At 48.4% G+C, this 22146-nt stretch overlaps 1 protein-coding gene across 6 annotated transcripts in view; it reads right to left on the minus strand.

The window, feature by feature from the left end:
• The window catches only part of LOC142796415 (uncharacterized), a 157212-nt gene that overhangs the window by 128553 nt on the left and 6513 nt on the right, over positions 1-22146 (minus strand). For all 6 annotated transcript variants that reach the window (XR_012893826.1, XM_075886951.1, XM_075886928.1 and 3 more), the window contains exon 2: positions 2678-2826. Coding sequence is in view for 5 of the 6 variants with exons in the window: in XM_075886951.1 (XP_075743066.1) it covers positions 2678-2826 (149 nt within the window). In the remaining variant the exon portion in view is untranslated. The remainder of the gene's footprint in view (positions 1-2677; positions 2827-22146) is intronic.

Below are 22146 nucleotides of genomic sequence, written 5' to 3' on the forward strand. Positions count from 1 at the left end.
CTGTAGTATACAAGCTATTTACAAAAGTAATTGCTAGCAGAGTAAAAAAAAACATTATAATTCAATCAACCAAAGGAACAAGCAGAATTTCGAACAAGCTACTCAACAATCGACCACATTCATACTATCAATCAGGTAATAGAGAAATGCTCAGAATATAACCAACCACTATACATAGCATTCATAGATTACGAGAAGGCGTTTGATTCAGTAGAAATATCAGCCGTCACGCAGACACTGCGGAATCAGGGCGTCGATGAAATATATATAAACATCCTGGAAGAAATCTAGAGGGGATCAACTGCTACCATAGTGCGTCATAAAGAAAGCAACAGAATAATCAAGAAGGGTGTAAGGCAGGGCGACACAGTCTCCCCAATGCTATTTACCGCGTGCTTACGGGAAGTTTTCAGAAGCCTACAATGGGAACAGTTAGGGATAAGAGTTAATGAAGAGTACCTTAGCAACCTGCGCTTCACCGATGATATTTCATTGCTGAGCAACTCAGGGGACGAATTGCAACTCATGATTACGGAGTTAGACAAGGAGAGCAGGAAAGTGGGTCTTAAAATTAGTCTGCAGAAAACGAAAGTAATGTACAACAACCTCGGAAAAGAGCAGCGCTTCGAGATAGGTAATAGTGCACTTCAAGTTGTAAAAGACTATGTCTACTTAGGGCTGGTAATAACCGCAGGGCCGAACCACGAGATTGAAGTAACAAGAAGAATAAGAATGGGGTGGAGCTCACTCGGCAAGCACTCTCAAATTATGACAGGTAGATTGCCACTATCCCTCAAAAGGAAGGTATATAACAGCTGTATCTTGCCGGTACTTAGCTACGGAGCAGAAACCTGGAGACTTACAAAGAGGGTTCAGCATATATTGAGGACGACGCAGCGAGCATGGAAAGAAAAATTGTAGGTGTAACCTTAGGAGACAAGAAGACAGCAGAGTGGATTAGGGAACAAGCGGGGGTTAAGGTGATAGCTGATATCAAGAAGAAGAAATGGACATGGGCCGGGCATGTAGTGCGTAGACAGGATAACCGCTGGTCGTTAAGCGTAACTAACTGGATTCCCAGAGAAGGCAAGCGGGTTAGGGGGAGACAGAAGGTTAGGTGGGCAGATGAGATTAAGAAGTTTGCGGGTATAAATTGGCAGCAGCAAGAACAGGACCGGGTTAACTGGCGGAACATGGGAAAGGCCTTTGTCCTGCATCGGACGTAGTCAGGCTGATGATGATGATGATGAACTTTAATTGACAGGAATCGGGGTCGCATTTTAACAAACATTCACCAGCACTGAGTAAGTCCCCGTAAAAAAGCGGTGCTGTGTCTCGGGCTGGTAGGGTGAGTCTGCCCGCCGCCTGGCATTTCTTCTTCCGTCGACGACCAGTGCTTTCACTCTCTCCGTGAACCGACAAAGATGACCAATGATGCTCTGAAGGTCGTTTGCGGTGCCCGTTCGAAGTGGCCATACCAAAAGAAAAAAGGTTTTCGAGACGTGAACGTAGCCCCTATTGAGGGCTTAAGCGTTCCCCCCACTTCCGTTGGTGGCACTTAAAAGGCAAACACGGCTCCTGGCCGCTCTCTTCGATAGGGGACGGCACAAGCAAAGGCACCTGATATTTAGCTCTATCATTGTTTCGTACGCTGTAGTTGCACCTGCATGATAGCTCAGCAAATTCTGCAAGGGAGCCGGGTTTTGCAATATCCAAAACTGCGCTGAAAGGTGGCGCTGCGTGTCCACAAAACTCCAGAGTCTGACGTGTATATACGCTCGCCCTGGGTTCTCGAAGTGTCGTCGGCGCGCGAATTGGCCAAAGTTGGGGAGGCGACAGCACCTTTTTCTAAATCTCCATGACCGTGGCACAACCACAGAGTTACTCACCCCTTCTTCCTTAATTATTCTCGGGATTCTTCGGCAATAGATGCGAGGAGTTTGGGTGGCGTGGCGGCAGCGTTTTCGGTGGGGAGAAGAGGCGCGCGCACGCGGTGTCTTTTGGTGTTTTTCTTCGTTACGCCGGCTTTTGTCGCGTCTACTTGGCGCATGGTTTCCAGGTAGCTATTAGAAATTGGAAGCATGCGCTTTCTTAAGCGCTCGTCTGTGGCACCACGTAGAAAATAAAGGAGGAACTTTTGTATTTGACGTTAAAAATACGGGCGCTATTAACTCTAATTCCTTTGAGGTAGTATGCACGCGATTGGGGTTTGTAGGACAAGTAAAGTCTTCGCCGAGAATAAATGTTGAGCCTACTAGGGTTTCACGCTTGCCGGCTACACGCTGTGATCTCCATTTGCGCTGTAGGAAACACAAAATAAGCGAAATTAAGCACACGGTTGTAATGCGAGACAAGGATTGGTTGGCAAAGAAAAGTAGAAGCCAATTCACAACTTGTGTTTGTTGTTTACTTCGCTGTTGCGGATAAGTAGTCAAGCTCCTCGGCTGCGGACCTGAAGGTCGCGCAGACTCATTCCCGGCCAAAGCGCAGCATTTCTGTGGAGGTGAAATAGTAGAGGCCCCTGTAGCGCGGAAATCAGTTCACGTAGAACAACACCGGATGGCCAAAATTTCCGAGGCGCTCCGCTATGCGCAACTCATATGATTATTTTAGGGTAATAAACAGCAATTATTATTATTGCTATGTTTTGTGTATAAGAGCCAATCGAGATACTTACACAGTGAGGCCTACGACGTATGCTTCCTGAAGCTTGAACACGTCTCCATCTACCCTTTTGTTCCATATACATTTAGGACTATCACCGCTTTCATCTTCCAGTTTGAACGATCTTCTTAAGACATAGATATTTTCTCTAGAGCGGTAGAACTGAAAAACAGCGAGAAGAGTAATTTATGGGACTTCGTTATTGGCACTGCTAATAAAAGTTTGTGAAGCTGTTTCAATAGTGCACAAGCACATGATTTCAAATACATCGTACGACGCATTATAAAAGAAGGTTATTCAGGAGTATATGTGCGCTTCTGTGGCATAAAATAACCTTGAAACTTTGTTTCGCCATTCTGAAGGCGCTTACGCCCCGGCGTCATCAAATAATTCCCGCCATAATTATAGCGATGCGCCTTACGTTAGGTCGGCCAAGGACAAATATACGCCACCGTCCTTCTCAGAACCACATTTATTTCCGAATTCGCCAATTCGTAGTGGTCGCTTGCGACGGGAGTGTGCTTGACAGAGAGAAAACGCATCAGGAAGCGCTGGAGATCTGCTCCACTAGTGCTGCCACTCTAGGCTACAGCTTAGCGCTCGGCACCTGGCGACCATGCCTTCAAACTTTGCTAAAAAATTCAATCTTGAAAGGAGATATGATACCACGTTGCGCACGTTTAGAAGTGGTCATATAGTTTCTGTACATTTGTCATGCCACACGCGCGAGCCTGAAAAACAAGAAAGTGATGTCCAAAGTGTACCACCATGCGTGGCATTGTGGTGCTGGTATGATCGTCTCCCCTGGCATGGCGCCGCTTCGACGTGAGACGGTTGCGAGACAGCGCTTCCGGAGGTGAACCGCAAGTAACAGCGACAGGCAAGCCGTACTTGGAATTTCGTGGCGCAGTCATCTTCCCTCGTGCAACCCTTTGAACTTACCCGACTGACTGCCGACCTATGAATGGCAGTTTACAGTCAAAACAACTTAAAGAGGTTGCTTATCTCTGTAGGTCTCTGTTCGTCAGAGTGCTCCGGACAATAAGCCAAGCGACTGGGAACCATCTGTGGATGCATTTCCCACGTTATCCGTGGTGCCTAATACCGCTGTTTCCACAAGTCGTCGTCTGCCTGGCGCCGCATACTCATCAATGCAATGGTCTACAGAGTTGATTTCCACGTAAGACTCAACGTCTTCGTGCTGTGCTGTGTCGTGCATGGTGTGAAGTGTTTTCTCCCTCGCCATGGGCTAAACTGGGCGTGCCTCTTCCCCCTATCGTGGGTTGGGAAGGAAGCGGCGTTTCACCTTCCCCTTTCGGGGTGTCATAGAACGAGCGCTCAAAAAGAGCGCGCCGCCAACTCCTCGCGACGAAACGCCGAAGTGACGCCGCGAGGTCAACGATAAAAGAAAGAAAACAAACATCCAGACTCCCCGGGCGCGACTCTCTCCCTCGGAAGCATAGATTCGCTGACGAACCTCCTCACCCCACAATGGCGGCCGAGCAAGCACTCGAACTTTCTAGATGGAAAGGGGCGTGGTGAGGCCGGTTTGAGTCATCCATTGCGGACGGCCTTCGAGCCGTCTCGCCCTCTCCCCAGCCTTCGCTGCGTATCGCGCCGACAAAAATTACGAGAACTTTCGGGAATCTCGCGTGGAGGGTATTTAATCGAGCAGCCGAGGTGAGAGATCAAGAAAAGACGGAAGTTAGCTCCAGAGCGCGTAGGGTATCCCGCCGTGTAGTCGGCGAAGGTTTTGTCCGTAGAGACAAAGCAGGAGAAGACGTGAGGTTTCCTGGAAGAGAAACTTCGGAGGAGAAGACGGAAGTTAGCGCCAGAGCGCGTAGGGTATCCCGCCGTGTAGTCGGCGAAGGTTTTGTCCGTAGAGACAAAGCAGGAGAAGAAGATTATTTCCACCTGAGGGGTGACGACTCGAGCTACAGGCAAGAGTGTGTGTTTACCGCTATTGAGCGAAGACGCGTGGCAACACTGCGTGTCTGAAGCCGACGTGTTTCCGGCAAAAAAGTTTGAAGCTTGGAGAGTGGCCTATTGAAGACGTGAGGTTTCCTGGAAGAGAAACTTCGGGGGCCGCGGAACGACAACAACGCTGGACTTTGAGTGAGTGATGCTCGGGAGAGTATCATCTAGACTTTTGTCCCAAGAACTTTGGACTGAATAGGTTTTCTATCTCATTAGTCTTTAAGTGTCTTGGTTGTTCAATGCATGCGACTGCATTGTAGTGCGTATTGTTGTCTGTGTCCGTTGTTTCGAGTGTGGCTGATTGTACTGTGTAGTACGTTGTTTGATTGGTGACATATTGTACTCAACTATTGTGGAGTGTGCATACCTGTGTATTGTTTTCGATCTGCCACTATTGAGAATATAATTTTGTTTGTTTATCAACTCTCAGCTCTGACTTGTTCTTTGGGCCACAGCCGGCGTCTGCTGGCGCGCCAAATAGGACCACTCCTAAATTGTCCACGCTTTCGTGGTGCGGTTCGGGGGGCCGATACTTCGGCCCTTAAAATTAGCCCGGCGATCGCCTCCCTAATTAACGGAACCTGTGTGACAATTAATCTGGCGTCCGCGACAGGACCTTTTGGTGCACAGTGTGTCCAAGGTAGTAAGTAAAAGCCTCGAGTTGTTGATAGTGCTATCGGAACAATTTTGTGTGCTGCTCAGTATTCTCATTAACGAGTGCAGGGGAGTGTTCCGATAGACTGATTTAGGCAGATACTTTTTACACGCGGCAATATTTTATTTGCGAGACACCATGGATCTCGAAAAGTTAGTTGCTCTTGGTGAGAAGATGGGTCATTCTGGTGCCGAACTACGGAAATGGGTAAGCCAGAAAAAGAAAGAGGCGGTGGAGAGAGAGAGGTTGGCTGCTGAGAGAGCCAAGGAACAAAGAGAGGTTGGCAGCTGAGAGGGCCAAGGAAGAAAAAGCAGCTGAGTTGAAGAGAGAAAGGCTGGCAGCAGAGAGAGCGAAGAAAGAGAGCAACAATTGAAGTTGGAGCTGGAGAGAGAAAAGTTGGCAGCCGAAAGGGCGAGAGAAGAAAGAGAGGCAAAGGAGCGACAGCTGAGAGAAGAAAGAGAGCAGCAATAAAAGTTGGAGTTGGAGAGAGAAAGACTGGCAGCTGAGAGGGCGAAAGAAGAAAGAGAGGAAAGGGAACTGCAGCGACAGCACGAGATAGAACTCGAGCGGCTCCGTTTGCTACAGCGAAGTGAAACTCCGGTCCAAGCAAGAGTTGAAAGCAGCAAACGAGAGGTCCATGGCTTCCGCTTGAACCCAAGCAAGCTGCTCGTAGGGTTTGATGAAAGGAAGGACGACCTTGACGCGTACCTTCACCGATTTGAGACAATTGCAAGGAGCCAGAATTGGCCGGAACATCAATGGGCAACTGCTTTGAGTACTTGCTTGAGTGGTGAAGCGCTCAGTGTGTACGGTAGGCTGACGCCGACCGATGCAGCCAGCTATGCAAAGGTGAAAACTGCTTTACTGAAGCGATTTAGATTTACTGTGGAAGGATTCCGGGGCAGATTTTGTACAGGAAAGCCAGCTGATAGTGAGACGGCTACGCAGTACACCGCCCGACTTTGCCATTATTTCGACAGATGGATTGAACTTTCAGGGACAGCGCAGGGGTACGATGAGCTTAGAGAGCGCCTAATTACAGAACAATTTCTTACTAGTTGCCACCCAATCCTGTCGCTGTGCTTGAAAGAGAGGAAGGCTGAGTCACTTGAAGGCATGCTCAAATTGGCTGATGAATTCTTGGACGGGCAAGGTAGAGCTAATTTGGCCAGGGTCAAGAAGGAGTGTCCTCAAGATTCGAAGAAATCGGCTCCCGAAGAAAAGAAGCGTGCACCGAAGAGCATTCCGCGATGTTTTCTGTGTAACCGAGTGGGTCACCGTGCTGAAAACTGCCGAACTAACTTCACGAGCCCCACGGTTGTAAAATGTTTAAAATGTGGTCAGACTGGGCACAAAGCAGACGCATGGCGAAACGGAGCGAGTCAAACTCACCAGGTATCCTGTGTGCAAGCGGCACCGAAATCCGGTAATAATGCCATCACAGATGGATTCGTAAAGTTGAAAAATGGGTAGAAAATTTCTATTGTGGTTGCTGTAATGGCAAAACAGCCAACCGGTGTTACGAAGGGAATGCCAACGCTGCCTGGAAAAGTTGCGGACAAAAAGATTACGGTGTTAGGAGATACCGGCAGCTCCACTGTTTTCGTGCGGAGAAATTTGGTACGGGAAAGTGAGCTAACAGGCAAAACGAAACTGGTTTGCCTAATTGACCGTACGGTTCGGATGCTTCCCGAAGCAGACATTGAAGTTGAAACCCCGTTCTTCAGCGGGAAGGTTACTGCTTTATGCATGACGACCCCCCTGTACGACCTTGTCATCGGAAACATCGACGGGGCACGAGGACCGAATGATCCGGAATGTTTGGGAGAAGACCATAAGATAGAGCCCTCGCCAACCTAGCGACCGCGAGATACAGTGGAGGAGCAGCTCGTGACGGATCTCACTAGAGCCCAAGGTGAAGCCGCGGTGCAAGAGACAGTGAATGAGAAGATGATCGTGTTGAATGAGTTCATGGGCCGGATAGCTGGACTTTCATCGGCACGACCTCAACCGAGCGACAGTGTAAAGGTGACGGAGTCGGCCAGCCAGGCCAAATGTCGGGACGTGAACAAGCGGGTGAATAACCGGGCAGGATCGGTTGAGCGTCACGACCCGTTACCAGTGTCGGAAGTGACAACGTTGGCTGAGAGGCTGCCTCAGATACCGTCGTTGGAAGGGGCTCGCCGGAACAAAACGAGCAAAAACAATAAGAAGAGATCGAGAGAGCACCGCAAGAAACGGCGCAAGCGCCGCTCGAAATGCTCAGGATAGGTGCTGAGGTGGAATCGAATTGTGTTTGGCAGGGCTGAATGCTATATGTTTTGTTAATGTTCTTGTTATCCTGTGTCACAAGTGTCGAAGTGTTTGTGCTGTGACGTGATGTATAGTATTGTACAATTGTGGTAATGAGAGCTTTGTATATTTGTATTGCTTGGAATATGTGATGGAGCATTGTATTCATGTACCTGTGGCTATACTCTATGTGTTGTGAGATTACAGTTGTATGGAGTGATCCATTGTGAATGTGACGGGTCATGAGCGACGGACTAGGTTACAGTCTGTGAGAGTGTGTGGTGACTGTTCGCGCTCGTTTGTGGGGTTTTGAATATTATGAGATAATATTCTTAAAGTGAGGGGCAGTGTCACAGAACGAGCGCTCAAAAAGAGCGCGCCGCCAACTCCTCGTGACGAAACGCCGAAATGACGCCGCGAGGTCAACGATAAAAGAAAAAGAAAACAAGCTCCCCGGGCACGCTCCTTCTCCCCGCGGGAGCGTAGATTCGCCGACGAACCTCCTCACCCCACAACGGCGACCGAGCAAGCACTCGAACTTTATAGATGAAAAGGGTCGTGGTGAGGCCGAGTTGAGTCATCCATTGCGGACGGCCTTCGAGCTGTCTCGCCCTCTCCCCAGCCTTCGCTGCGTATCGCGCCGACGAAATGACGAGAACTTTCTGGAATCTAGCGCGGAGGGTATTTAATCGAGCAGCCGAGGTGAGAGATCAGAAGAAGACAGAAGTTAGCGCCAGAGCGCGTAGGGTATCCCGCCGTGTAGTCGGCGAAAGTTTTGTCCGTTGGGACAAAGCAGGAGAAGACGTGAGGTTTCCTGGAAGAGAAACTTCGGAGGAGAAGACGGAAGTTAGCGCCAGAGCGCGTAGGGTATCCCGCCGTGTAGTCGGCGAAGGTTTTGTCCGTAGAGACAAAGCAGGAGAAGAAGATTATTTCCACCTGAGGGTTGACGACTCGAGCTACAGGCAAGAGTGTGTGTTTACCGCTATTGAGCGAAGACGCGTGGCAACACTGCGTGTCTGAAGCTGACGTGTTTCCGACGAAGAAGTTTGAAGCTTGGAGAGTGGCCTATTGAAGACGTGAGATTTCCTGGAAGAGAAACTTCGGGGGCTGTGGAATGACAACAACGCTGGACTATGAGTGAGTGATGCTCGGGAGAGTATCATCTAGACTTTTATTCCAAGAACTTTGGACTGAATAGGTTTTCTATCTCTTTAGTCTTTAAGTGTCTTGGTTGTTCAATGCATGCGACTGCATTGTAGTGCGTATTGTTGTCTGTGTCCGTTGTTTCGAGTGTGGCTGATTGTACTGTGTAGTACGTTGTTTGATTAGTGACATATTGTACTCAACTATTGTGGAGTCTGCATACCTGTGTATTGTTTTCTATCTGCCGCTATTGAGAATATAATTTTGTTTGTTTATCAACTCTCGGCTCTGACTTGTTCTTTGGGCCACAGCCGGCGTCCGCTGGCGCGCCAAATAGCACCACTTCTAAATTGTCCACGCTTTCGTGGTGCGGTTCGGGGGGCTGATACTTCGGCCCTTGGAATTAGCCCGGCGATCGCCTCCATAATGAACGGAACCTGTGTGACATGGGGGCGGAGCTGAAGATGGGAAATATTATTGGACTGTCCTGGCCTCCATTGTTTTTTTCTGCAGGTAATTCTGGGAAGGTCAAGGCATAATATGCGAGCGCCGAGGTGCTGCCGACAGGCTCTCACAAGCTCCGAGAAGCTCACAGAAACTCGAGGGCTTCCATGATGCTAACCCCATCATGTAGCAACACGCTACCTGTAAATAATGTAAAATAATGTAAACAAAAGTCACTGTTAGCAGCTCCCGGCTCCTCTCCTCGACATCTCCCCGAGACTCTGGCTTGCTCCAGTCCTCAGGGCAGACCCCCGAACACATCAACTGGATGGCAGTGGTGTGATGCAGCTGACGATTGGAACACATCAACTGGTTGGATGCGACGGCATGACCCCTGCTTGACTCCGGCTTCAACAATATGGTGAGTGCTTGTTTCTTTTGAGTTTTGCCAGGTTTTAGCTTTTGAAGTTTTCAAAATCTGGGTGTAATCTTCTGTGCGTATAGTATTCGTTGTACCGCTACCATACGTCAGAGCTATTCACCAAACTTCAGCTTTCATAAGCTAAACTGGCTAAATTTTTCCGTGCATGTAGGCTTCGCTTGTTTTCTACGTAACGTTACGGCGTGTAAGAAAGTCCTCACTCGTAAATACCATGAAGCTGTTAAAGAAGCTGGATAGACGAGACCTCTTACTACTGTGTGAAGAACTGGGAATCAGGATGGGGAGAGATGAGAGAGAGTCACAGCTGATTTGGGCAATACAGAAGTGCGGTGCGGAAGATGACGAAATTGAGTAATGTTGGGAAGAAGTAGAATAACAGAAAAAAGATTAGGAAAGAAAGCGAAGATTGGCGGAGGAACACAGGATACTTAAGAAAAGGCGTTTTGCATTAGGAATTTATCAGACCTCGAATAAGCCGGTTAACGGGATACTATCCTCTGACAAGGAAACTAAAGATAGTCCTGCCGAGACCAGAGCCGCAGCGAGCCGCTCGGAAGATAAAGAGAAACAAAAGTTGTTTAGGCTAGGAAGCCAGTCGTATGCCACCGATGCAAAGAGCCTGGTCACATTGCGATCGGCTGCCGAAAGACTAGGAGTGTTCTCTTTTCGGTGGACAGTAGCCGCAGTAATCAGGAACAAATAAAACCCACATTGAGGAGTCAGTTTTGGAGATAGCGTTGTGTAACGTATCATGGGAGTCAGCTGCAACGTTCGATAGTGTAAATTCCTACTCCTGGGAAAATGAGATTACCACAGGGGAAAGCGTGTGCGCGTGGCAAATAGTTGAAAATAAAAGTGTGTGTTTGCCGTTTGCCCACGTTGAGAAAAAGGGCCCGCTCAGACTGCTCGCCACGGAAACTGTGTTGTCCCAAAACCTTCCCGAGCATTATCTCTCTCAGAATGCCACGGGTATGCATTTGAAAGGCCTTTGCTTTAATGACATATTGGCGACTGCTCTGATGCGTCCGATGGCCTGTGAATCTGCTCATGAGATTCTGGAAACAGAAAGCGTTAATGGAGTAGACTGTGAAAGTCCAGATGATGAGGCGCTTAGCTTGTCACAAGAGGGAGAAGCGCTTTACATAGCGCGAGGTGATGACTTTCTTAAAGAAGAGACATCTGATGATGATCTGGCTGGTTTAGCAAGTGTCGATTGTAGCGTTTTTTCGAAAGTGCACACAGCTAGAAATAATGGAGAAGATAAACTAGTTGAGCCTCCTGGAGTTTTGAGTAGGGTACTTCCCAGTATTATTGCTGAGTCGGTGAGCGTTTCCTGCTACCCCTAAAGAAAAAGGCGCCAGCGAAAACGTAGAGGGAACACTGCGGGTCATATTTGCCAGGATCGGAGGTCATAAATCCCGAGAAAGCACGCTGGAAGTCAAAAATTCAGGTTTGGAATGAAGAGTGTCAAGAGGGCGAAATAACTGAGACGCCGAAGTGGTCACCTGGTTTCATCATCTTTGGTGAAGGCTGAACTGTGGAGCAAAGCGAGGTGGTAGTACGTGACTGTAACGACAGCGGTCCTCCCCCACGTTTGCGAGAGGGGAACAGTGGTTCTGGGAGGTTCACAACGAGGAAGCTTAGGCGTGCGGGTGCCTCTTTATCGGAGTTTCGAAGCCGCGTAACAAAGATCACCGCTACTGAGTGCTTCGCACAGGTTAACTTTTTGTCCCTCCATTGCGATCTTGAGGTTCCGTCCCTCCGTCGAGAAAAATTGAGGTTCCGTCAGAAAGCGAGATTTGGCATGAAGAGTGTCAAGAGGGCGAAATAACTGAGACGCCGAAGTGGTCGCACAGGTTAACTTTTTGTCCCTCCGTCGCGATCTGGCCCATCGACAACTGTGGTATACGCGTCCCCCCAGAGCCCGTCTGAGAGGGTATCGCATAAGTTATGCACAGTGAAACGAAGTATATTGAGAAAGTGTCTTGTATCCAGTTTTTAATATTGTTTTGCTGTCTGATGTTCCGCCATCTGACGATGAGCAAGGCGTGTGTCGATTCTGTGAGTTTTATTTTGTTCATCATTCTAACAGCACAAAATTGAGATATTTGTTTGTTTGCTTATATTTAGCAAACCCTAGTACCCGTATAGAGGGTTTTGCGCTGATTTTAACAGAGAATTTGGCTGAAAATAAAAGCCTCTGTTTAAACCTTCTGTTTCTACAGTACAGTATACGTTTTTGATATTCTTTTTATTTTATGTTTTACGTACAAGTTGATTTTAGCAGAGAAGGCTGACTCAAAGCCTCGGTATTAACCTTCTGTTTTTGCAGTATACTTGCTGGTATGCACATTAGTGTAGGGTAGGTTCTTGTTTCTATGTTTGCTTTATGTTATACGCGTGAGTTTGATTTCGAGTTTTACTTATGCAGTAAGAGGTGTAATTCATTAACTACCTCCTTTCGTTATCGTGTCGCCGGTAGAACCTGCCTGCACTAAACGCTGTTAATCTCTGTGGGAACTTATACAAAATCTCAGGCTTTTCATTTACTTCGCACATATTTCGTCTGAGTTTCTTGGCTTTTTTACCTGATCCGTGATTTTCACAAGCGAGCGCACCAATTGTGAAATTTGAGGGGGACATTATCAGAAAATGTAACATAGAATTTCTCGAGGTCGAGTGTATGCTCTCTGTTTGTTGTGCTTCGGGTCTTGCGTGATTCGTTTCCGGTGTTAGCTAGCCATGGCTCAGGTCAGGAGATTGTTGCAGCCTGTGTTTTGTTCTACAACGAAGCATATCTACGGTCTATGCAGAGTGCCTTGGTGCTGCAACCCCTTCGAGACCTCTTGTGACGATGGATGGGCTGTTATGATCGTCCTCCTTGGCATGGCGCCACTTGGCCGTGAGACGGTTGCGGCACAGCACTCCCAGAGGTGAACCACAAGCCACAACGACACGCTAGCCGTACTTGGAATTTTGCGGCGCAGCCATCTTCCCTCCTAGAACCTTTTGAAGTTACCCAACCGACTGGCGACCTATGAAGTGCTGTTTACAGTAAAAAAGATTTAAAGAGGGTGGCTATGTCTGTACATCTCTGTTCGTCAAAGTGCCACGGAGAATAAGCCAAGTGACTGAGAACCGTCTGTGGATGCATTTCCCACGTTCTCCATGGTGCCTAATATCACTGTTTTCACAAGTCGTGGTCTGCGTGGCGCTGCATTCTCATTACTGCAACGGTCTACAGAGTTGATTTCCACGTGGGACTCAATGTCTTTATGCTGTGCTGTTTCGTGCGTGGTGTGCAGTGTTTTCTCCCTCGCCATGGGCTGAACTGGGCATACCTCTTTTCTAGGAAGGAGGCGGCGTTTCACCTTCCCCTTTTGGAAGTGGTGGTGAAGATAGCAAAATTTTTTGGACTATCCTGACCTCCATTGTGTTTTCCTGCAGGGAATCCTGGGAAGGCCAGGACATAAAATGCGAGTGCCGATGCGCTCCCGACAAGCTCTCACAAGCTCCGAGAAGCTCACAGAAGCTCGATGGCTTCCATGATGCTAACTTCATCTTGAAGCAACACGCTGCCTGTAAATGATGTAAATAAAAGGTACTGTTGGCAGCTTTCAGCTCCTCTCCTCGACACCTCCTTGGGACTCTGGCTGCCTCCAGTCCTCAGGGCAGACCCCCGAATACATCAGTGCAAAGATGGTAACGTGTCGTATCACTTCCCAAGGAACGCGGACAACGCGCGACGAAGAACGGTGCAAATCAGAAACTTACGCATTGGAAAGAAGGTGATGGATAGTAATTCTAGCGCAAACCATGCCCGTATTGTTGGAGAAGCTTTAGGACATGCCTTTATTGTTCGAGAAGCCTGTTGTAGATCATTTTGCAGAGATTTTAGTAGGAACATGAACTACGTGAACATTAGAGATTACTTTGCAACGTACGTGGCCGCTGCCTATAACGCACGAATATTCTATGGCACGTATTTATGGCGATGCACTTCACCATTTGCGAGTTGATCAACGGCCGACGCTCTGTTCACCACTATCAACGCTATTGTGTTTCGCTGTACTCTTTTCAGTTCACCGTTCACAACTTTGGCCAAATAAATAGTTTTATCTTCAACCTACAGTCTGCTCCTTTCTTTGGCATCATGGCCCCGTGACAATATTGCTACGTAGCTATCGCATGAAGGGTAAACCATTCTGAGATCAGGAGGCGACGAACAGGATTGGTTTGCTTGGTCTGTGTGCTGCGCTCCAATTTTATTGGTGTAAATACAATGACAAATAGTCACGTCCTGTCGCATTTTACGTAACATATTTGTAGTGGACCTGCTGGTCCTTCCCAGTACCCATCACAAACCACCGCAGCGGCCACAGCATCACAAGTCCTACCATGTCACCGGTTCAAGGTACACTGTCTTCACCACCCGCCTCTTCTGTGACTCCTATCTACGTTGTCTTGCCTCCTCCTCGTGATCCTGACGTATTTTCCGAACAGGATGGCCTTCACGTTGACAAGTGGCTCAACGTGTATGAAAGGATCAGCGCCAGTTTTAAGTGCGACCCAACACTCATGGTTGCCAACGTGCTTTTTTACCTTAATGGCCCTTAACGGGTGTGGTTCGAGACGCATGAAGTCGACATTATCAGCTGGGACACTTTCAAGGAGAAGATGCGTAACCTTTTTGGGAACACCGCTGCACGTCAGATACCTGCGCCAAATCAGTTGGCTATTCGGGCACAGACGTCTACTGAATCCTACCTCGTGTATATTCACGACGTCATCGACATTTGCCACTTGGTTGACGAACACATGCCCGAGCCTGAGAAGGTATCGAATGTGCTTAAAGGCATCGCCGACGATGCCTTCGACCTGCTTGTATGCAAAAACGTCACTGCCATTGACGAAATCATCAGAGTTCCGGCGGTTTGAACACGCCAAGAGCCACCGTATCACTGAGAGATTCACACTACTACCCAACACGGCCGCAACTTCATCGTGTGAAGCCGCTCGCCAAACACTTACCTATGACCACGTCACCCGTATTGTTCGTCGGGAGCTTGAAGCTGCCTGTCCAGCTCCCATTTAACAGCCTGTTTTTACAACTCAAGCCACTGACCCATCACACCCATCGGTAGCCTTAATTCAAGCTGTGGTAAGGCAGCAGTTCGCTATTCTCGGTCTTCCGTCCGCGTGTCCCGCGACTCACCCTGAAGTACGCACATACCCCTCAGGTAACGCTCGCCGATCTCCTCCATCGTTGCCCTTCCAGAACCCTACGGAATGGCGAACCCCTGACGACCAGCCTATCAGTTTTTCCGGTCATCAACCTGGACATATTTCTCGTTATTGCCGTCACCGCTGGTCCAATCCACCACGTTTGAGTTACCCTACTTATAAGCGCCCTACCACTTCTGGACGTCCAGCCGCTACACCATCCAACTTTTACTAGCCGCCTCCTCACGATTTTCTCCCCACTGACGCCTCTTCTTCCTGTCGCCGCTACTCCCACTCCCCGTCGCCGCTACGCCGCCAATCCCGCTCTCTGCCGCCTCGGTGCTTTTCCTCGCCGAGCTTCTCTGGACGATCGCAGCAGGAAAACTAGATATTGCAGCTTATGGAGGTGAAGCTGCAATACCAACGATGCCCGAAAACCCTCTACTGTCGATGCCCACATACCACAGTCTGACTGAAGTAAAAGTCGACAATGTTCTTGTTACTGCCCTTGTTGACACAGGCGCTCACCTATCTATTATGAGCGCACATCTACGCCGCCGTTTGCAGACGCCCTCTACGACTCAATCTATACGTGTTGCCGATGACGGCGCTGTAGAAGTCGTCGGAATGTGCACTGCTCGTGTCAACATTGCTGGTCGTCGCGCCATAGTTATTTTTGCCGTTCTAGATCATTGTCTCCATGACTTCATACTTGGCCTTGATTTCCCCTCGGCACACTCGGCCTTAATTGACTGTTTTTCTGACACGCTCAGCCTCGACCTTCCCCTGCTCTCTGGTGCCTGTGAAAAGCCAGTCAGCCGCTTGGGTCCAACCACTTCTGTTTGCTTGCCACCTCGAGCTGTGACATACGTTTGTCTGTCATCGACCCCTGCAGCTCCCGACAAAGACTACATCGTTACACCGATAACAGACGCACGACTGACGCGCAGTGTTACAGTGCCGTATACCATCGCCACCATAAGGGACAACTGTGTGTTTCTTCCGCTTCTAAATTTTGGCCTCATTCCTCAAGTGTTGCCCTACCAGATGTCGCTTGCTCAACTCACTGCCATAAGAGATGATGACATAAACGTTGTTGCTGTAACTGTTCTGGACCAAGCCGCAGTCTCACGGTTACCCGGTTCTGCCGAGGCCATCTTTCGAAATATGATTGGACCAGACCTTTCGCCTGATCACGCCGACGCTCTCTTCCACGTTTTGGCCTCTTACGGTGACATTTTTATATCTGTGATCGTCCCTTGGGCCAGACTAATACTGTCAAGCACTAAATCAACACTTGTGACTCTGCGCCCATCTACCTTCTGCCTTACCGCGTGTCCGCATCAGAACGAGCAGTGATTCAGAAGGAAGTGGAAAACCTGATATCGAAAAACATCATCGAAACATTGTCAAGCCCTTGGGCCTCCCCAGTGGTCTTGGGAAAGAATAAAAATGGCTCCTGGTGTATCTGTATTGATTATCGGCACCTCAACAAAATAGCCATGAAAGACGTGTATCCTCTTCTAGTATTGACGATGCACTTGACTGTCTTTATGGCACCACCTTTTTTTCATCTCTCGACCTCCGATCTGGCTACTGGCAAATTGCTGTAGACAAAATGGATCGTGATAAAACTGCATTCCTTACCCCCGACGCCCTTTGCCAATTCAAAATCATGCCATTTCGTCTCTGCGACGTCCCAGCAACCTTTGAGAGAGTGATGTACACGCTGCTTCAAGGATGTAAATGGGCGACGTGCTTGTGTTACTTAGGTAACGTGGTAATCTCTCACCCACCTTCGCCGCACACCTTGAACGCCTTCCGACCATTCTATCAACATTCCGACATGCCGGCCGCCAGCTGAATTTATCGAAGTGCCACTTCAGTGTTCGTAAACTTACTGTGTTGGGCCACCTTGTTGACGCTTCCGGTGTACGACCAGACTCTGCAAAAGCACGCGCAGTAACGAACTTTCCCATTCCGCGCTTTATCCAGGAGGTTCGCCGTTTCGTGGGCCTATGCTCTTACTTTCACCGGTTCGTAAAAGACTTTGTGGCACTCGCACGACCACTCACAGGCCTCAAGATTGACGTCCTGTTTTATTGGGGTCTTCTTCTAGCTAACGCTTTCTCTCGATTAATCACCGCTCTAACGACACCACAGATACTTTCATATTTCGACCCAGATGCTTCTACAGAAGTGTGGACAGACGCCAGCAGTCACGGCATTGGTGCAGTTTTGGCCCAAACTCCGCGGGGCACTGATTGTGTAATTGCATACGCAGGTCGTCTCCTTTCAATGTCGGAGCGTAACTACTCTATACCACCACGAGAATGCCTTGCCCTTGTCTGGGTGGCTTCAAAACTTCGCCCTTACTTGTATGGCCGCCAGTTCCTTATTGTCACAGATCATCACGCCTTTTATTGGCCGTCTTCACTGAAGGACACTTCTGGACGACTTGATCGTTGGGCGTTCCGTCTTCAGGAGTACTCCTATTCAGTTGCCTACAAGTCTGAACGCCTCCATCTGGACGCCGATTGCTTGTTCCGCTACCCTGTTGACCAACCAGATGAATCGGCGTGCGAGCTTGGCCCCAGCGTCATGTCCATGTCTAGGTTTCTTCAGATTGGTGACGAACAGCGTCGCGATCCTTCCTTGCGGTCACTCATTGCCCGTCTAGACTCTGACCCTAACGACGTGTCACTCCGCAATATCGTTTTCCTAAATGACACGCTGTACCGTCGTAGCGCCCAGCCAGATGGCCCTGAGCTACTCCTACCAATCTCCGTTCAGCGGTCCTGCATGAGCTTCACGACGAACCAACTGCCGGCCACTTGGACGTATCTCACACATACTACCGCGTCCAGTGCCGCTTCTTTTGGTGTGGCCTTGTGCGGTCTGTTCTATGCTACATGGCCTCCTGCTATAAATGCCAACGCCGAAAACGACCTGCCGCACCCCCTGCTAGACTCCTTCACCCGATCTCCATCCCTATGAACCTTTCTTGCGTGTTGGTGTAGACCTCCTCGGACCATTCCCTGAATCAAATTCTGGGAACAAGTGGGTCGCCGTTGCTATAGACCATGCGACCAGGTTTGCCATCACTAGAGCGCTCCCCACCAGTATTGCCACTGACGTTGCCGACTTTTTGCTCCACGAGGTAATTCTACATCAAGGCGCTCCTCGGAAATCGCTCACCGATCGTGGACGCGCACTTTTGTCACGCGTACTCGACGACCTTTTGTGCTCTTCCTCAACGCAACACAAACTGACCAGTTCCTACCATCCTCAAACGAATGGCCTTACCAAACGCCTAAATCGCACCCTCACGGAGTTGCTCTCGATGTATGTCTCATCTGACCACCATGACTGGGATCTAGCGGTACCTCACGTGACGTTCGCCTATAATTCATCTCGTCATGATAGAGCAGGTCATTCACCTTTTTATATGCTCTATGGCCGTAATCCTACCTTACTACTGGACACCCTACTACCGACTACTACACCACCACCGAGCGAAAACGCACGTGATGCTATCACTGGTGCCGACCATGCACGTCAGATTGCCCGCTCTAGGCTGTTGGCTTCACAAGCAACACAGAAGGCCCTCTACGACAGTGAGCATGTCGACGTTGACTTCTCACCTGGTCCTCTAGTTCTTCTCTGGTGTCCAGTTTGTCGTGTTGGATTGTCATAGAAGTGGCTATCTTTGTACAAGAGACCTTAGCGTATCATAGGACGGGTAACAGACGTTACCTATGAGGTCATTCCTGTCTTCGGGACTAACCTGTCTGCAAACACCCCACTGATATAGTGCACGTCAGTAGGTAGAAACCATACCGCCCGCCTTCTGAAGAACGCGTATAAAGTGCCCCGAGTCGGTGTTTTAGGGGCGAAGCTCCTTATAATGGCACCTGTTCGTCCCTCGTAGCCGTTGTAGTGTAATAACATTTTGACCTCCAAGGTGGTGCCGGTGAGAGATTTCTTCTGTGCGTTACTGAACAATAAAAATAGTGATCAATGTACATGCCAATGGCTGCTAATGGGGAATGAGAGACAGGAGAATTTAGCTTGTAGTTAACGCGCACGCTGCGATCGCCATTAGCAGCCATTGGCATGTACATTGATCGCTATCTGGCAAGAAAGGGTTGCTACGTTAAACTCGCTAGGTGTAACCTCCTTAGATTTACAAAGGTTTAGCGAGCGTTGAGCCACAGTGCCATGAATACAGTGAACAAGTATATACCATGAACTCGAGGTGGTTAAAGGTGGGAAGTAGACCCGAAGCGCAAGCCATAAGAAAGTGTGCGTGTGCCACCTCTCTTTCAGTCCTTGGAATGTCTGCCGGATGGCGGTGCTTCTATATAGTTTGATTGATTGATATGTGGGATTCAACGTCCCAAAAGCACCATATGATTATGAGAGACGCCGTAGTGGAGGGCTATGGCAATTTCGACCACCTGGGGTTCTTTAACGTGCACCCAAATCTGAGCACATGGGCCTACAACATTTCCGCCTCCACCCGAAATGCAGCAGCCGCAGTCGGGATTCGAGCCCGCGACCTGCGGGTCAGCAGCCGAGTACCTTAGCCACTAGACTACCGCGGGCGCTTCTTTATGGACAATATATGATGAAACGATGCGAGATGGTGGTACTTGGAGTGTTGAATAGATGAACGAACGGACACACAGACAGATGCATGGATGGACGTATGAACGGACGCAGGGGCGGATGCATGGACGAATGCAGGGACGGACGCACGAACAGACACACGCATGGACGGGTGGATGGACGCATGGACGGTCACACAGACGGACGCATAGACGGACGGAAGCAAGAACGAATGGACGGACGAATGCTTCACCCCACTCTCCATCATTCACTCCGTGGACATGCTGCCATTTTTTTTACTACCGAGGGGGGGGGGGGTAATGCTACGTAGCTATCACATGAAGGGTGCACCATTCTGTGATCAGAAGACGACGAAGAGGACTAGTTTGCTCGCTCTGTGTGCTGCGCTCCGATTTTATTGGTGCAAATACACTGGCAAATAGTCACGTCCCGTCTCATTTTACGTAACAATATCATGTGCGTGCTTTTGTAGCGCGCATAATATGGGTGCATATATCTGCTGGAAAATACTTTTCGTACTGCAGGTTAGTTCTCATTACTGTACATTTCGAAGTTACTGTTCTGGCATAGTGGTCCTGCCGCGCCCCAAATGGTGCTATAGCACTGCCTATGTTTGTGTGTTTACGCGGAAGTTCCTCTTGTGTGTCGATGTGGAAGTGAACCCTGGGCCTACAAAAAGAAGTAATTTTTGACGAGCTGCATCAGGGCCAGATGGCCTTGCAATGTGGCTTAAATGAAGTAAAAGCAGGCATTGCGGACATAAAAAAGATGATAGAAAGACCTAATCATATATAAAGTGTGGGAAAGTACCCTTGAACCCTCCCTTCCTTCAGGGCGAACTGATAAAGTGCAGGCAGTGCTACAGTCGGTAGAGCATGTCATAAACTTTCAAGCCAACAAACTTACAAATCTGGAGGAGCAAAGTAGACGATCTAATTTGATAGTTCATGGAATACCTGAATGATCTGATGAAACGGAAACGTCGCTTGAGGATAAAGTTGTGAAAGACATGTTCGAAGATAAACCTGGCGTGAAACGAAAGTACATTGATTCCATTCATCGACTTGGACATCGCAAAGGCAAGCGCCCAGTGATCGTAAACCTCCAAGATTTCAACGAAGCAGTGCCAATCTTTGCTAACGTAAAAAATAAACAAAGCAGCTCAATATTCGTTCAGAATGACTACTCCACATTAACTGTATGAAAACAAAAACTGCTCTGGGAAAGTCCTAAGCCCCGCCGCGGTGGTCTAGTGGCTAAGGTACTCGGCTGCTGACCCGCAGGGCGCGGGTTCGAATCCCGGCTGCGGCGGCTGCATTTCCGATAGGGGTGGAAATGTTGTAGGCCCGTGTGCTCAGATTTGGGCGCACGTTAAAGAACCCCAGGTGGTCTAAATTTCCGGAGCCCTCCACTGCGGCGTCTCTCATAATCATATAGTGGTTTTGGGACGTTAAACCCCACATATCAATCAATGGGAAAGTCCTAAGATTGTAAAGCAACTCGGGAAGAAGGTCTCGCTTATTCATGACAGACTTAAAATAGATAAATATTACTTTTATTGCGATAAAATGCTGAAAACACGTGTTAAAGTCATAAAGATAGCACAGCACATTTCACGCACGTGGAAGGTCAGCAAGTTCATACATCGCCATTATCTCGTGAGTGATACGATGCCTGTAATAGTCCTAAAGAAGTACGAATATTGATTGTATGTGCCCGCAGTGAGAAAAAACAAAACTGAATATTTTCTCGCTACAGTTTGATCCTCATGTAGCGTTTTTAACAGAAACCTGGCGAAATGAAGAGATGTGTGACAATGACATGTCCCCCCTTTCTTAAACAGTATTTCGTAAAGATTGGCAGGATAGGGACGGCAGTGTGGCTATGTTAGTTAAAAAAATAGTGTTCAGGCGAATTCATTAAATTACATAGTAGGTATCGATAGACTGCGTGTTGAAGTCTCTAGCTAGGGCACAGTTTCATGTTGTGTGCCCTTTAGAGACCTCTGTAAGCCCTAACGGATGTACTAGAGACATTTCAAAATAAAGTGTCAATGCACGAAAATAAAAAATTGTTCTTCTCCGTGATCTTAACCGGCCGGGAGTAGATTGGCCAGACATTGGTGCTTGTAGCTCACATAATAAACACGTTAGCATTATGTTCGATATTATGTTAAGGTATACTTTAATGCAGGTAGTTCATCAACAGAATACACCTAACTACGTTTTACACCTGGCGTACATCAGTCGTGATTTTTCTGACTGTACTGTAGAAGTTAAGCCAGGGCTCGTTAATCACGATCTCGCAATCATATCGTTACTACTTCAACCCCTACAAAAGTATAAGCGCTTCTCTTCACGTTCCCTCAAAGACGTTTCACATGCCAATGACGCAAGTGTTATCGATCCCATGCAAAACTGTTTGATAGATTTCGAGGCCAACAACGCTCAATTATTTTGGAACGTGTTGAAAGGCACGTGTCAATATTGCCTAAATGATTTCGGTCCCAATAACCTAAAGAATGTTGAAGAGCAAACGCTTGGATAAATCACGAAACCATTCAAATAAAACGCGGAATAAAGAGATAAAGGAAGAAAGATGCGCATAACACTTGATAAGGCAATTTCAAGATGAGCTCGCATGTGCACCTCGTGCAGCAAAAAATTATTTCAAA

The sequence above is a fragment of the Rhipicephalus microplus genome, chromosome 1 (genome assembly GCF_043290135.1).
Source record: "Rhipicephalus microplus isolate Deutch F79 chromosome 1, USDA_Rmic, whole genome shotgun sequence".
In the NCBI taxonomy this organism is placed as follows: Eukaryota; Metazoa; Arthropoda; class Arachnida; order Ixodida; family Ixodidae; genus Rhipicephalus; species Rhipicephalus microplus.